At 35.2% G+C, this 18,696-nt stretch overlaps 1 protein-coding gene across 1 annotated transcript; it reads right to left on the bottom strand.

Moving 5' to 3' along the window:
- Window positions 1–12,056: 12,056 nt before the first annotated feature.
- Window positions 12,057–16,810, bottom strand: LOC110039426. The gene is made up of 3 exons (XM_020744481.1): window positions 16,412–16,810; window positions 15,677–16,333; window positions 12,057–12,832 (listed from the first exon to the last, which is right to left on the bottom strand). Exons 2-3 carry the CDS (start codon window positions 16,181–16,183, stop codon window positions 12,188–12,190), a joined length of 1,152 nt encoding a protein of 383 aa, XP_020600140.1. The 5' UTR covers window positions 16,184–16,333; window positions 16,412–16,810; the 3' UTR covers window positions 12,057–12,187.
- Window positions 16,811–18,696: the final 1,886 nt, after the last annotated feature.

Raw genomic sequence — 18,696 nt, 5'->3', positions numbered from 1 at the left:
ATTATAGGAAGATTTACATATATACCACTTATTTCTTATGTATTTACATTTCTAAGATATAAATTTGCATTTTTACATGCATGACATCTTATTTGACGCATCTAAAGGTATATTCCCTTTTTAAAAATTAAAATGTTGATATTTTTTATAAGTTAAAAAAACTGGGGCATGCATAAAAATTACTAGTAAATTATAGATTGATTAACTTGAAATCATTATGTACATAAAATAAAAATTACACACGCATAGATAAATATGTTATTGTGTGTGTCTATGTATATATATCTGTGTGAGTGTGTGTGTGTGCGCGCGTGTGCGTGCTCTTAGATGAGTCTCCCGACTAACCTTATGTGCTTAAAAATTCTATTCAGCACATAGGCGTGATCAAACTCGTGACCATAAGGGTTTTACAAACTTTGTCAATCAAAGATTCACAGCAGGGGGCACATATTCACTGTAGGCGGCACATATATATATGATTGACATTAATATATGTATAAAGGTGCTAACTTATCTCTTGTTAAATGTCAAAACGATTATACAAATGTCATGAGTTTTAATTTTTAGTATAGTAAATTTTGTGCCGATTAAATTTATTAAATGATAAAATTTTAGTTTAATTATTCATTAGAAATGTGATGAACGAGGTATACAAATTAATAATGATTAATATAATTATCATAGTAATAACTGAAGAAAATTATTACAACATCATCGCGCAATATCATTTATTAATAATTTTAATGATTTTAATTTTCCTTTCTTGTAAAATATGAGAATTTGACAGAGTATATTTTAATCGTAAATGGACAAAATAGCAATTTGTATTCTTGCGAACAAAAATTAGAATTATTAAGAAAATCTGTAGAGCCGAAATTGAGTATTATGATCTCATTGTCTAAAGCATTTTTTACAGCCTGTACTCGGAATGCTTTTAGGTTTCAGGCCCGGGCCCAGGCCCATTAAATTTTGTATTAAGTAGAAAGTAAATAGCAGTGAAGCTCCCATGGTCATCATGCTTTAAAAATTCCTGATAGCCTTAGAGCCCCTTTGGGCAGTTTATAAGTGCGGGCGGAGTTTTCAAACGCCGCCGTACTGTTTGGTTCGCACGTTTCGCCAGCTTATCCGAAATCACGTTTGGATTTTTACACTAAACACAGGCCGTAGGCCGAACCCCGCAGCCCGCCCGCGGGCTATGTTTCAGGATAAACAGCTTATCCTGAAATACACAAGCTGCCCCAAACGCACCCTTAGGCTCCGTTTGGGGCGGTGGTTGGCCGGCGGTGCGTCGGAGTGTCGCTATTAATTACTGTTTAGGGCTGCGGGGGATATGCGGCGCTGTGCGTTTTAGGTAAAAAGCGGGTCGTGAGTTCGACCTCGACATTTTTACGTTAGTGTCATTTTTCTCGTCCACCTCAAGGCCATCAGCAATGATGGAGATGAGGTGACTAGGGTTTCGAGCTGCTCCTTTGGCAATGAAAGCTACATGGGTTGCGGGTCCTACTCCAACTTCGCCGGTGGAGAGCAATCGAGTGAAACCACTTGGATTAGTGATTACCTTCCCGTCGGGAGTTTTGAAAACATGGAGGAGATCCTCGTTGATTATGCAATCTCTTTAGAGCACTAAAGCTTCAAATTCGATCAGCAACCGCAATATAATTCAGTTTCTTCATCGTTCGTGGCACCCTAATCCAACAAAGTTGTCTATGGAGCGGAGGGGAAAGGGGAATGGTGGGGATCTTTACATCCCATGGGCCTATTCTTCTGAAGGAGATGAAGGAAGAAGGGTTTCGGCTACGACAGTTGCGCTAGTGAGAAGTGTTTCTGTTACAGATTTGCTATTTTTTTATGCTTAATTGTTAGGGAGCTTGTTTGGAATGGTGCCGATTTTCTTTTCCTATCATGGTCAGCTGAAGCAAGAATTCTATATGTTATGTTATGGATCTGAACATATACTGGTTCTCATATGACAAATTGTTTATCCAGAAATAGGATATAATAACAAACACGACACAGAAATTGATTATGCAAATGTTGTTTGTTGATGTGAATAAAAGCTCCAAACAGAAACAGAAATATCATTTGTCTAGAAACAACGGTCACACAATTGTTTTCAAACAGCTGACACAAACAACCAGTGAGCTTCCCCGCAATAATTTTTTGAGGCAGCTGACACAAACAGCCGGTCAGCTTCCCCAAAACAGCCCCTTGGTCAGAGCATTTTACAAAACTTAACTTCTTACCACAATTTTTTTTAAAAAAATTACAAAATAGAGTTTTGTCAAACGTCACAAAATGTGTTGCCACACCGTACCACCACCATACCCCAACTCCAAAGACACATTTACTCCCATTTTATATATGACCAAATGTGATCAACCCTAAAGCTAAAATAATAAAAAAAGAATTACATACATACTTGTATAAATAACACGAGTGGTGGATTTAGAAGGTATTTGGAAGAGATATTTTATTTAATATCATATAATGAGCTAAAAATTGTCCTTAAATTTAAATATTTAATAATATTTTATTATTAATAATATCTATAATTTAATAATATATTTTTATTAATTTTATTTTTCTATAAAGAAAAATTTGAACTTAAATATTCATCATTCCTTAATTTCTAATTTTATTACCCGTGCTTTTAAGTTGTGATACTGGTGTCAAACACCTAAGTTTAATTTTTAATTATTGGTCTGTTTGAGGCAGCTGCAGCTTATCCAGCTTATGCTGATAAACATCTTATCCTAATAATATGCTAATGAGCAACTGATCCGGATAAACTAGCTGGTTGTTTTCTTTGTGCGTTTGGAAAACAATTGATTCTGAATAAATGACCATTTTGCCCTTGTTCTGGACAAGTTGTTTAGTTGTTTGGTTTGTGCGTTTTGTAAACAACTGATTTGTATATTTTTTAGTTAAATGAACAATCTGACACGCAAAAGCTGTAATGTTCTCAACAAAATTGCAATATCTATTCCTTAGCTATTTTAGAACCAATTACCCCATTTACACTCATTCGACACATACATATCACCCAAAAATTATTATTTACAAATTTACCAACCTTCTTAATGCAATCATATAGAGGAGATAAAATTTAAGATTCATGAATTCATAGAAGAAAAATTTACTCATTTCCCAATCACAGAGAGTGGAGTTCGACACACACACACATAGCGAGGGAGGGAGGGATTCATGGAAATCGTATAAGTAAAATTTGAGATATTCATTACTATTATGGGAGATTCAACATAACATTAATTTATATGGAATTTGGCAAAGGGGCAATCCATATAAAGATGTAATGCATTTTCCAATGACGAAAAGTTGGGTATTCATCCATCACCACAAAAAATTAGCCAATTTCATATTCACTCCCGTACAGGCTAGCTAATTCCACTTCTTATAAACACTGAAAGTGCAAAGAAGATAGCAGCTGAGAAGTGTTGCTCAACAGAAATATAATTCTAGGCTAAGATTTAGCAAATTGCAGAGAAAAATCAAGCAGCTGAAATCCAAGCTTTACATGTAAAGCTGAAATTCAACCTTTACATTGCAGAGAAAACAACCTTTCTAATGCAGCCAAAAAAAAAACCTTTCTAATCCAACACATATAGGTGCCCTTTCCTCACATAGCTGGTAAATCCTCTTCTGTACTTAAATGAAAAAAACAACAAAAAATTTATGATTATCTATGCAAAAACATATGTATGCATGCAGGAAATATGTCCAGAATCTTTACTTAAATGAAAAAAGCCCCACAATCTTATTTTCAAACTATCCTTATGCATTTAACTGCCTAGCTCTGTATGCATTCAACTGCAAAATCAAACCATTTATTCAATTCATAATAATCAGCCTAATTGCCAGTATCCATGCATTTGTCCCCAACACAAATGGCAAGAAATGCAAATAAAAATCTTACATTATCTCATACATAACATGTCAAGTCCCCAGCTCTGTATGCAGGAAATATGTCCAGTTTTTTTTCCTGATAAATCTCTTTGGCACATGACAGACAAATAACCATCACTTTAGAAATCTAACAAAAAGATAGAAACTAGACCAAACTGCACGAGAGATGCTTCATAAAAATAACCACAACCCCTAGCATTTCCTCCGAAGAATAACCATTTACTAACAAAAATAATCATTTCCTAACAGAAATAAACATTGCTTCAGAAAAGCATAAAGGATATTTGAAGGTATATACACTAGTAAAATGTTTTCATCTCAAATGCTTGCCTATCTAAAATGCTTGCCCCTCTCAAATGCCTGTTTATCTAAACTTCCCTGACAGTAAACTTCCCATATGAGCCAACAGACACTCAGAAAAACCAACAGACAGGTACCAAAGCTATGTAAAGCAGTATACTTACAGAAATAAACATCGCAATATACTTCCCTGACAGTAAACTTCTCTGAAAACAAAAGCAACAAAACAATTCATTCTCCAACACTTATAATCCATACTGGCAGAATCATCCTATTTTTTCTTGAAATAATCGAAATATTATGCACCAACCCACTAGTTTCAATAATATTCCAGATTTCATAAACTGACTGGATATTAACAACAAACAAAAGGAGAGATATTTATCACCGAGGAATGCTTATTCTCAAAATTACTCTCTCCATCTCTCAATTCATGACCAATTAACAGAAGTAAAAGGTAGAAGTTTGGCATTCATAAGTAGAGATGCTAAACTAGCACCCAAATGAGCCACAACACATTCATATGTAGATGCTAAACAAGCTGGTACAAAATATCAAGAAGTTCGAGAATAGGAGAGGCCTAAATAAAAAACAATCCAACTCCATCACTATCTAATCCACAACACATTCCTAAGTAGAGATGGGTAAGTAATTCTCAAAGTTCCTGGATATATGCACAAAGTTGTACTTTACCATTCCTTTTGCAAAAACCTGGAGCAAATATTGAGTTGCATGAAATTTATGTTGTCATTTTGTTTTCTGATAAAGCTAAAAGAGTACAAGAATTGACTGAAGAGTATAATGCCAATTAATGAAAAAAAACATTACCAGACTTCCTATCATTGCTTCAGATCTGTTCTTCCCATACGTTTTAAAATCTGTGAGACAATTTCATTAGATGCACTCAAAATTACTCTCTCCATCTCTCGATAGTGCATGCAGCTACTTTACAAATAAGGGATTTGACAATGGAAACAAGAATAGCAGGTCAAAAGAAAAATAACAACTTTTTAAAAGTAATGCATCAAAGAAATGAGACAGAGGAACCGTAACAACTGTACTTCTTCCATAACAAAGTTCACCAACCATCTGAAAATAACTTTTCTTAACGGGGAGAGCAATCTCTCGGTGAAATGGGTAGCGACGGAGGCCGGATCGTCTTCGACAGAGGGTTAGGGCGAGATCTGGTTAGCGAGGCCAAGAAGGTAAAGGCTGGAGTGTGAACGCTGATCGCGGGGATATAGCCACGCTCCTCGTTGAAAATAAAAAAACTGGGTTTTTAAAAACGCACTTTAAAGGCGTGAGCTGAAATTTGGAAAACGCCGCCGCCGTACTTATAAGCTGCCCTAAACGGGCCCTAAAACAATCCTAGTGTAAAGTAAAAGCAAGAGAAGGATTCAAAACTCCATGTCTCTCTCTCTCTCTCTCTCTCTCTCTCTCTCTCTCTATATATATATTCTCTTTTTGTTGAAACACGAATGAAAAAAATTTTGTTCGGGTTCGGCTCGTTAACTTAGCGAACAAGGCAAATATGAGCTTTTTAACAAGTCGAACACAAGCTGTTCGCGAACAATGAGCCGTTTTGACAACCCTAATTATAGGACAAACTTGATAAACTATTTTATTTATCATTATTTTTTGGGAATAATATTTTCCTAAAGGTCGATAGTTTTTTATTAAATCAAATTTATGGCATGAAGGTGAATCATTCTTCATGTTGCGACATCTACAAACTTCCTATCATCTGGTATGAATATTGAGTTATGAAATCAATCTTGAGGTAACTTTTTAAATAAGAAACATTCAAACTTCGATTAAAAGTGACATATAAATCATCGATTTGAATAAAACTATAATCAAACAGACTAGCTTGACGAGATGTACCCATTAATACTAAAATTGATTCAACCTGAGTCAAATTAAGACCAAATCCGACCATTAAACTATTATTGAAAGCTTTCAACTAGCGCATAATTGTGTCAAGCTTATAATCAAATTATGTATCTTGGCGAGACAAATCCAACAAGCCTAAGATCGCTCAATTCTAACATCATTAAGACACTTAAATATTCTTCTAATGTCAACCAATTGAATAAATGTCTTAAGGTCATCCGATGAAGTGGTCTGAATTTCTTCTTTATTTGCATAAAGACTCCTTTCAAACTTTATAAATAGAGCCCTACTCCCCTTTGGAGAGGGTGGGTGTGGGTGGGGGGAGGTGGGGTACCTTGAGCGAGAAGAAGACTAAAGATTGAAGGAGGAGTTTAAGTCCAACATCTCTTCTGCACCGCAAATCTGACAATTTACTCCCACTCATATAACCGCCAAGCACTACCGACCACCACCCTCCAGTCACTGCCTATCATCGTTGGCCGCCCCTGAATCATTGCAATAAAACCCCTTGCGGAATCACTACATGTGTTGCAGAATCCTGGCATACATTTTAAAATAACGAGGCATCATGCAGAACACTACACCTCACATATGGTAAAATGTTCTCATAAAAATAGTGTAACAAAGCATCCCAAAGACGGTGACTTTCTCTATGCTCCTAAAACTCAAAGCATCCCAAAGACGGTGACTTTCTCTATGCTCCTAAAACTCTATCCTTGCAGCCCACCACCACGCCATATGTGACTAACTATGACTTATGAGGTCCACAACTCGTGAAGTTCTCAACTCTGGTCTATATAGACTACAGACTTCATCATAACTCGCCATAATGGCATACACAACCATCGCTTTCTTACAAAGTTCATAGCCTGTGTAGCTCCTAACTCGGACCCCTACGACCAACATATGTCATCCAAGCTCACTATTATGACCTACGTGAACAATTACGACTTATGTGGTCCACGACTCAATTCAACTCCTTACTCCTGCCTCTGCAGTCTACAAGCATCATTATAGTTCACCACTACAACCTATGTGACCAACTACAATCTACATGATCAACAGCTCGTACATCGCTCAACTCCGACTCTTGAGGCCTACGGATGTCGTCACAACTCACCACTACGGCCCACACGCCCAACTATGGCTTATGTGGTCCACAGCTCATCCAACTCCTAACTCTGACATCTATTGCTACAACGTCTTGTAACTCACCGTTATAAACTACATGACCAACAACAATCTAAGTGGTCCATATCTCACATAGCTCCAAAGTCCAAACTTTATGACATTTGGATATCATTATAACTCACAACTATTACCTAACGTACTAACTATGTCCTACGTGGTCCATAGCTCGTGAAGCTTTTGACTCTAGTCGTTGTGGCCTATAGATGTCATCACAACTTACCACTACAACATATGTGACAAACTGTGACCTGTGTGATTCATAGCTCATGCAGATCTCAACTTTGACCTCTACAGCTTACAAACATAATCATAGCTCACCGCAACAACCCACACGACCAAACATGACTTGTGTGGTCCATAGCTCATGCAGCTTCCGGTCCTGCCCTTGAGGTCTACGAAAGTCATCAACGCTCACCAATACGACTTATGTGACAAACTACGACTGACGTGACTCACAACTCATGTAACTTAGTACTACGACCTCCATAGCTAATTGACGCTTTTGAAGCAACCATCTGCAGCCTATACAACCAACTACTACCATGACTTTTAACTATGATCCATTTGACAAGCTGACACTATATCTACCATCTAGAACATTCACAGCAGACTACTGTCTTGACAACAATCGTTTACGAACCTTGCATCATGTTATCATTGAGAATCATATTCACTGCAACCATACTACGACTGCTATTAATGAATTACTGTTGTACATTTATAATGATTGATTGTGTAACTTAATCTTCTCTAATTCAGAAGAAGATGGGCCTATGTACTTACCATTTAAAGTGGATTATTTTAATTGAGCTAGACACATGATTTTCTTACCTTTTCCAAGTTTTCCTCATAAAAACTAAGGTTTCTTCTCCCGCTTACTTCTCTTTAATTAATTGAGTGTGCAATGGATATACAAGAAAGACTAATACGATATTTCATAATTATTCTGCCACCACCGCGCACACCAATCCCTTACAAAAATGATCTTTTGAATCGAACATGTTTAATATAGCTCTTACAATGTTCGAATAAAATTGGGAGTAGATTCTCAGTTTTCTCTATATTCCAATCTGATATGCCAAGCAAAGTGCTCAAGTTTGCCCAATATAAGCCTAAACAAATTGGCATAAAATAATATTTGGTTGAATGATAATTTAGAATCGAGAAAAGCCCATTTGACCTGTATGTAATATATTTTAATTTATCTTTTTAATTATATAAATTATATATTATATTATCTGGCAATCACTCAAAATCACATGAAAGTTCATCAAAGATGAAAATAATAGTTTCACATTCATTGCCATAATGGTCCAAATAAATATATTACAATTATTACTAGTGCATAAAATAATACTACGACTTAGGATGCGTTTGGGGCAGCTTGTAATTATCTAGATAAGCCGCTTATTTGGAAACGAAGACCGTGTGATTCAACCCGCGTTTCACATTTAATGTAAAAAACAAACTGTGTTTTCTGATAAACTGTCCGAAATGAAGCCTTAGATGATCACAATGTTAGAATTCAGAGAATAGCAGAATAACTATGCAAAAAACTAAATATTCATGCTAGTGTTGGAACTTAAAATTGCTTTAGGAGATGCAATGTAATTATTTAAAAAAAGTTGTGTGACTCTTCTGCTTTTTTATATTGTTTTTGTGTTTTGGTTGACATCTGCGAAGTCAGATCTATGTCCCATGGGGTCAGGGGTTCGTATCATAGCCTTTCACCAATCTTAAAAAAAAAAACATACATACATACATACACACACATATATATATATATATATATATATATATATATATATTTGAAGTCATAAGATGTTTTTTTTCTTCTAATTAATTAATGCGAGTTGAATAAAATTCAATAATTCTTTCTTTCTACAGGAATTGTTGGCAAATGGCTCGTTGTTCTCTTGGGTTAATATTAATGAATTTCTGAACCTCATATGAAACATTCGATCATGATGTAGGTTTTATACTAATGGCAACATATGAGAATTTGGTCGTACAGCCAATTATGAAGAGTTTGAATGAATTAATTATATATATGAACATATTAATTAAGAGTTCAACATTTGTAAAATTTGTTCCAGATGTTATTTTACTTTACACGTTAAAAAGAAAACTAAAAAAATAAAGCAGGAGCTTTTTATTAGGAGGAGGTTATTCTGCGTCGTGTTGTTTAATTATATGACTGTTGAGCGTAAAATTTGTTCGAGAATCATACCCAATGAATGGAGTGTAAAAATGGGAGATGTTTTAGAGCACAAGCCAATTTTTAGTCTTGGTTTTTTTTTTTCTTTATATTTACTGTTATGTATTTATAACAAATTATAATCATCCATAAAATGTTGGTTATGCCCTTGATATTATACGAAAACAATGCAAAAATCAAGAAATTCAACAACAATCAAACACACAAATTTTACGTGATTTGGCATTAATTTAATTCGCCTATGTCCACGCAAAGAGACATGTGGTTACAACTTCTACACTTCTCACCATACACCCCTCATATGCTCTAAGTCCCTTTTATAGAAGAAGACGAGAGCATACAAACAAATAAAACCAAATGACAAAATTATCCTTAATTACAAAAAAAGACATACATACAACAGCTATTTTGGTTGTTGGTGAGTTAATTAAATCAAATTACCCTACATACCCATGCAAAATTACCCAAAGTACCATTTACTCCCGCTTTTCTTGGATTTACTTGCTCAAACAAAAAGAAGAAATTTTGGCCAAATTTGTTCAGTTTAAGCAATTGGTCGAAAAATAATTTGACACTCACATTAAAACTCTTTGATCTGGTGGCGGTGATGAGTACATTAACTATCATTTTCACACTTTCTTATACAATATGGCATTACCCATCAAAACCCTTGCCCTTACACTCAGGAGCAGAGCAATATTGTTGAACACAAACATCTTCATATACTAGAAACCACTCGTACTTTTCTTTATGAGGCTTCTTTACCTCATTCATTATGAGTTGATACTATTCTTACCGCATGTTATTTGATCAATATAATTCCCTCCAAAATCATCTAATCCAAATCCCAATACCTTCATAATAAACCTTTCACTTATAATCATCAAAGTTTTTGAATGCCAATGCTTTCCCTGACTTCGTCCCTACTCTTCACGCACACTTTCCCCTGTTTCAAAACAACGTGTTTTCTTAGGACACGCCACTACTCAAAAAAGCTATAAATGTCTTGATCCTCACACTTACAAAATCCGCATATCCCATCATGTCATCTTCGACGAAACCATATTCTAATATCAACAAAGCATATCTCCTGCCCCGCTTATCTCCTCGCCTATACCTTACTTACCTCCCCTTCTCTTAGTTCCTACTTCTTCCCCACCCACACCTTTGATTTTGACCGACAAATCTCCCATTCCTCTCACTACTTCTCACCCTCTATCCGTACCCCTACCCTTGTCTCCCCTCACTGGATCTAATCAACCAGATCTCTCCCTCCCTTCCCCTCACTCGTGACATTTTTTGATTCCTTCTCCTAGCCTTGTTCTCATCTACCTAATCATCACACACTTACTCGGTTCAACACTGGACATTCAAGCCTAGAAAATTATGAATCTTACTCATCAATTATACCCTGCAAATCCTACTTGCTATATCGAATCTGTCAAACATCATCACTCCCGAAAAGAATTTCAAGCTTCACAAGCTCAAGGTACTTGGGTCTTAGTTCTTCCTTCTTCTAAGCAAAATCTTCTAGGCTATAAACACACTTACAAAACTAACTTCATGCAGATGGTTCTGTTATTTATTACAAAACTACTTTGTACTGCGACAACTTCCGCAATCACTCTTGCGAATAATATGATGTTTCACGGAAGGACTAACCATATTGAAATTAATTGTCACTACAAAAATCAAATTATTTGTTTACCACATCATCATTACCGATCAAATTGCAGACATCTTGATCAAACTACTTACCAATAACCGATTTAAGCAACTCTGCACCAAACGAACCATCTCTTCAACAAATTACTTAGCTTGAAAGGAGATGTTTGCATTTATTGTATAGGATATGGTAGTTATTATGTTCCGCTAGTTTATTTTACCCCTATCTTTGCTAAATATGTGTATACATTATCTGTTTGCACATATAATAAAATCATTGTTTTGCTTCCTGCTCTTCTCCTATTTCACTTTGTCCTCTATATTCTCGTTCATCTCTTTCATCTCTGCTATCTCAAGAAGACAAAAGGCTCTCAAGAATAACATACATGCTTTTTATATTTCATATTTGAAATGAAACATTCAATAAAAATCAAAATTTCTAATTAAACTCTAAAATTTATTTAATAAAATTAAAGTAGGTAGAGAAAAATGAAATTCAATGCAGATAGATTATTTTTCTAAAAGATGTCTAAAATTCAAAATGAAGCACACCGTCATCAAAATAATCGAATGTGTGGATGATGATGTGAATAGCACAACAACACCATTGTCATTCATCTGAGACATAATATTTTCTCCTTCTATTCATTACTCAAACCAAAATAATAATAATAATAATAATCAATATTATACTTTCATCATCAAAACTCAGATTTACTCGATGTTCTAATTCTGATTTTTTGCGGAGACTTCTAAATACCTTTAATAACACCATCACCACTCGATTTTAAATTCTAAAACCATACATTTTCATCTAAAAAATAGTTTATTAGATTAATCAATAACTTAAAACCTATAAATCCTCATATTTCCTTTACAAAAAAACACATTACATATCATCTTAATTACATTAAGAAACCCTAACCCCAACACTAATTTATTAGCACATTCACCGCTAATCACTCCGAACAATCCTCAATCTTATCTCCCCCACACTCACCCAAATCCAAGCACAGCCGGCGCAAGCTTCAACAATGGCTCCAACGAACTGGGAGCAAATTTCCTCGCAAAGAGGACACAGAGAGAAGAATGCTGGCCATTGTACATACACTCCCATCCACTCAGAAGCTTCTTCTTCATAGACTCCTCATTAATATCTTCCTTCCCAAAAGTCGCCGGATGAGCTCCACCTCTCGACCAATCCACGAAGGTGAGACTAATATTAGCTATCAGATTCGACTTTTCAATATGCAGCATGGTGGGGAAGTAATGCTCGTCGACATAGCAAGGCGGCCTGCAGAATTCCTTGAACTTGGCGTAGTACTTGGTGTCTTGTATAATATATATTGCAATATCTCTGCTGACTTCAAACCACTGAGAACCTTTGCGCCATTGATTGAGGGAAATCAATGGAGCCATGTTGGGGTTATACCTTCCTCTGCCGTGAGGGCCTCTGTCGTCAAAGACGCCCATGAAACTGAAGCGAGATCTCTGCAGGTATTTGTAGATGATGGTGAAGTTGTAGAGGGGGACGCAGGACTCGGAGAGAAGAACAAAGTGCTCGTTGGAGAGATCGAGGAGCGCGTTGGCGAGGAGGCGTCTCTCTGCATCGCATATGCTCATTCTTCCCCATTCTGCTACCTGTGAGAACATGATGAACATATGAGTGTGGGGACTGTAAGGTTCATGAATGGCTATATGTAAATATATATTTCATTTTTAAAACAACCAATGATTCAAAAACAGCTAAAAATTATTTTAGACTAATTTAAAAAATATATTAATTTATTGTTGAAAATAAAAAAATAAAAGCATACAAAAAAATAGACATCACTTTTTGTTGGTTGTTTTTGTTTTTATTTTTGTTTTGTTTTTGAAAATAAATTTGGTTTATATAAATTTTATTTGTTTTTATTATTTATTTTAAAAAGTATATCAACTTAATTTTAAAAACATTCCGAACGCTTATAAATTGTTTTAAATATTTTTAGAAACAACTAGCTAGTTCAATCAATTATATTTTATTTTAAATCAAAATATAAACAAAATAAAATAAGATTAAAAATGAAAAAAAAAAAAGTGATTCCAAATGGCCCCTAAACAAACATTTTTAAAAACAAAGCTAAAAGTAAAAAACAAGACAAAAGACAAGACTGATCCCAAACAAGTCCTTAATGGTTGACAAGATGTCAATTGCAATATAAAATTTTTTAGATGCCCCGAGTTAGTTTCATGTGCTTGAAAAGTTACAATGATAAAAAGAAACTTGGTGCGGCCACCACGAGTAGAAGAAGCCTCCTTATTAAGATAAATGATAGATAGAATGGAACATGATAAACATATGAAAGAAAAAGAAAAATTAGAAAGCCATCCAACAATAAAACTAAGAAATTAATTAAAAAAAAGTAGATTAAAGAAAACTCAACTAAGAAGAAAATTTTGAAAGGGACATACAAGAAATAACATCAGAGCCAATTACATAACAATTTTCGAAAAATAATGAAAATCTCTTCAAGAAAAAATAGCTATCCATTATGCTAATTACAGCACATGGTATCTTATAAGTGCAATTAAAGCCTATCCGAAGATATTTACAAGTAGTGATTCGAAGAGGTTATTACTCCAAATCACTCAAGAAGACAACTTAGTCTCAGCTAAGTAATCATATTTTAACAAAAGAGCAGCATGGTGTTTAGAATGGATGAGCAATCCTGATAGCTAATACACATTAAGTAATTTTACAATCCTAAAACTTCTCCGACAGCCAGCTTACGTTCTTACCAACAAAATATTGAGTCATAAGAAAAAGAATTTTTTAAATTAGATTTAATCTTGTAAAATGTAGAAAAAAAACAGAATAAAGGCAGTTCTTGCTTCCAGTTGCATCAGAAGAGTTTATTTTTTTATGCTGCCAGCTATTAAAATCAAGACTAAAGAAGGAGATAAAGGAGTAAAAGTTTCCAAATTGCCATTTAACAGTCTTTACAATATCTCTTGGGGAGCTTGAGTAACCGAATAAAGAAGTCTTATTATTATTATTATTTATTTATTTGGGGCAAGGAGAGCTCTCAAACCCAACACCATCTTGGGATAGTGCACTTTGTTTCCGGCCAATGTGCTACACATTCTAACACAAGGAGCGGTTTTCCATGCAATAGGCCATCATGAAAACTTACTATTGACATTTAACAGACATCAGGGATCTCAAGCCTGAATTTATAAGACTTTTTTTTATAACTTCATGTTTTTTTTTTGTTTTAAATTTGGAAGACTATTTGAACACTTCTAGCTAGCAAAATACACATCAAATTGCAGATTCAAAAATTTGGAGCATTTTCTCCTTAATATCACCCTAACAATTCAGGAGAGTAGCTTGTCAGGAAATCAATAAAACACCCAACCCATTGTCTCTGCAGAAAAAAATGAAAAAAAAAATATTTCCACATGCTATCATGTGCTTGATCGAGAGATTTATCTCAAATTAGGAGATTCAAATTTAAAGCATTCATTAATCACTAATCTCTAACTTAGTTTCCAATAGCGCTTAATTTCCCAAAAAAAAAGAAAAAAAAAAAAAACTCATGTGCATATTTTTCAACAGTGCACCTACTTATTTTTTCTAACTTAATAGAAAACCATCCAACCAAAATGAATTTTCAGTTCACATTTAAAGAAGAATCATTCAATTGGCATGTGCCATCATCTTTAAAGTTTCACAAGTTTAGGTTCCTCTTGGACTTTAGCGGAGTACCTGCAGCTCATGAGCATGCCCACAAGCAGTAAAAGAATGTGGGGTGAGGAAGAAAGCAGAAAGCTTTGAATGGGCTGAAGCAAATAAAACTCCACCACTGTCACAGCTTAATTCAAAAACCATGGCTTAAGAACATCATAGGATATATGAACTCCAAATAACTAAAAGGACCCATTAAACCTAAACGAATATAAAAGATAATTCAGTGTATCAAAGAAATCAAGTGCATTAAACGGCACTAGATCTATATGATTAGATTCTAAGCACAGATATTGATGATTCAATATTATCGTCTAACACTGAGTGATAGCCCCTGAAACAGCACTTGTTAACCACAGAAAAGAAAGGCAGTCAAGAATAAAGGAGAAGAGGAACACCAATGGAGACTTTATTCAAGCCAAGCTAAAAGGTACTAAATGTGAATCACTAAACTATAGCAAAAGATAAAGGAGCCAGCTTTAAAAAAGGTAATAAAAATAAATCCATGAAAACACAAATTATTTCTTAAAAATATATCTGTGCCTTCTGAAAGGGTATAATAACCACTAAGTAGCAGTCATAAGAAGAACAAGATGCAAACTGACGAACTATATGTTGGACTAAATAAACTGAAAAGAGCACAATTCCAAAACTTGAAATTGGTTTCCTTGCAGAAAAGAACGGAAACAAAAGTAGGAGTAAAATAGACTCCAGAAGGTACTAAATATTCTGAAAGATTAAGAAACATAGACTACCTGGCTTGGAATCTGCCTCTTATAGAATACGGACTCCTTCGGATAGTTGGGTTCATAGCCGGGCAATGAATGAACATAGATTGAATAAAGACCCTCATTTCCCTTAAAGAATTTCTCCCACAGCGGAAAGAGAGGCAAAGGTCCCCTCGTCAAGAACATGAAAGCCACCTTCGGGACCCTATTGAAAGGATACTTCTTAACTTGCGGGGCAAAGCTCGCAATCCAGAAAAGCTCCTCATCACTCATATTATGCGACAAAGAAGAAGGAGGCTTGATCAAACGATTCATTCCACTCGGCTCCACAGTGATACAGGGCAAAAAACCAGACCTTGGTGACTGCAAATTTAAAATATGAGTATCGAAGTACCGAGCACCAAAGGTGAAAAACCCAGCAGCCAGAAGCAAGAAAGGGCCAAAGTACTTGACGATACTAAACAAATAACCCCTGGGTTGGATCCTCTGTGTCGAATCCTTGCCATCTTCGTTATGAAATACCCTAGACAGCATCTCAGAACACACACAGCTATCAACGTTTCCGATTCAAAAGACTTCTTTGAGAGGAAGAAAGAGAGAACCCGTATCCAAAATCACGCCTTTTAAGGGCTAATAAGAAGGAAAAGGAAGGCTTTCTCACCGCAAACTCCAAGCCGGCACCGCCTATGGCAAGTAATCTTGTTTTAATGGAAAGAGCGAATAGGGAAATAATGATTGAATTAATAAACTTTCGGCTATTACCTGAGGAGTGAATTGCGTTTATATCGACGGGAAGGTTCAGGAAACAGGTGGATTTCGACGAGGGATGTAGCAGCTCTTCGCGGTTTGGTGGGGCCTCGCCGCAGGGAAGGAACGAGTCCATGGGAGTCTTTATAGACAGGGAAGACAAAGGAAGAGAGATTAAAGTTAGGGTTCTTCAAATTGTTTGCAAAACAAAAGAGAAGAAGATACACGTTGTCGCCCTGCGTCGACCAGACTCAGTGGTCAACAAATTAGAAAAAAAATGGCGACTGATACCGCCCATTGGCGGTATATTGACCGTAGGAATGAATGTTGGAGATCAAAAGTCCGCGGCTGAGTAGCTCGATTGTTACGTCCTCGTCGCCCACCAGAAATTCTAGGTGCAAATTTATGCAACGGGAGGACTCTTACTGGTGTAAACTGTAAAGAGAGGAATTCCAATCTTTACATCCAGAATTTGTGTACTCTTGTTGGAAATTAGTTGGAAAAATCTTGAGTTGAAATATTATAATATATATATTGACTAAGCTACATTTTAAAAATTCAAGAAATTTGTGTGAGGTCAATATAAAACTTGAATATCTAATGTTATAATTATTTTTATGGTTTTTAAATGCAATCCCTCAGGAAAACATAATTTACATATCTCACACCTAAACTTGTACATTTACAAAATAAGCACTCTAAACAGTAAATATAACCACAGAGAAAACACTCTGGTCACTCTTCGTTGCAAAACCAGTCCGAATTACCCACTGCTCCATCTATGTCCCTCTGGTGTACCCAGTCTATATCTTCTTCCTGCTGTTGTAAATGAAAATGGCTTAGGCTTGCTGCCCGACAGTGAATGATAAAGATGAATAACGAAGCATGACTTGCATTCTTGTGTCCATCTTTTGTGATTGATCGCGTTCATTCTTTTTATTTGAGTATTGGAAAACAAAATTTTTCATTCTCAATGTATCCATCTTTCGAAGAAAATTGTGATTGGTATAGTTTGGATTTAAGATGTTAACAATCATTTTAAAAAAAAAATTAACAACTTTTTCTATCTCTTGATATAAAGAAAGTGTTCGTCGGGACATGCAAATGTCGGGATGTCCAACCACAGGGTGTCACGTTGTGTGTTGATGAGGTGTATGGTGACATGACGTCCAGTGATTGGCCGTCTAGACGTACGGTAATATATAGTAAGAAAATCAATTGCACGGTTGATTTGTTAAAAATGAAATGCTACTTAAAAGAAAAAGATACAGTATATTTCACATACAACATATTTGACATAATTTAGAATTATTTAGTTAGGATATGAAATATAGTCTTTATGAAAATAAATAAATAAGAAAAAGGAATAGTATTAGTATTAGATAATTCAATTAACTTGAAAAAGTATAAATTGAGCACATAACAAGATTATATGCATTAATTTAAAGTTTCTAATTTTGAGGAGATGGTCGTAAAATAAGATAAATATATAAACTTTCAATTATGGAATATAATCTTGATTTTACTTATTTTTAAAGTTAATGATATTTTTTTTTTTGCTCAAAATCAAATTATATTTCGGTCTGCTTTGGATCGATTTAATAAAAAATTAGTTGGTTTGATTGTTTGAATTTTGAATTTATGTTTCGTTCGATTTGAATAACTTGAGAACCGACCCACCCAAACGGACAAATCACAAACTCCTACCTAGCAGTGGCAACGAGTGACTACCAACAACACGGCCAGATGATGGTGTGACCTACAATGAGGGCCAACAAATGCAAGTGATGGTCATCGCAAATGGCTAGAGCCAGGTAGTTGTAGACAATGGTTTTGGAAGGCTATGGCCAAATGCAAGCAATTGTGGCAGCCGCAGGTAGTGATAGACAGTTATGGGCGGCAACTATGGAGGCACCATCTGGCTATATATTTGAAACTTGACTAAATTAATCAAGATTGAAATACATCACCAATGATCTTAGTAGTGCGTTTGGAATGCTATTATACATTTCTTTTGCTTCACATAAAAACATCATAATAGGTTTTCTTGGTCTGAGAAGTATGTATCAAATCTATTATACATGCTGCAAAATGGTTGAATCAGGAGTGCCAACATAATAATTATAGGGGTGTAAACAAGATTTGTGTTAAAAATTAGAAGTATTGGATAATCTTCCATAATGAGCTAATTTTTAAGGTAATAAATACTTTTAGCTTATTTTGTAAAAGAACTTGGCATGACTATCAACTTGTTTGGTTGTGCAACTCTTTTTTAGCTAATGATTAAAGTTTTCTGGTTT

Source organism: Phalaenopsis equestris, unplaced genomic scaffold (assembly GCF_001263595.1).
Source record: "Phalaenopsis equestris unplaced genomic scaffold, ASM126359v1 Scaffold000002, whole genome shotgun sequence".
Classification (NCBI taxonomy): Eukaryota; Viridiplantae; Streptophyta; class Magnoliopsida; order Asparagales; family Orchidaceae; genus Phalaenopsis; species Phalaenopsis equestris.
Note: the sequence above shows the minus strand (reverse complement) of the source record. Positions and strands in the feature narration are given on the sequence as shown.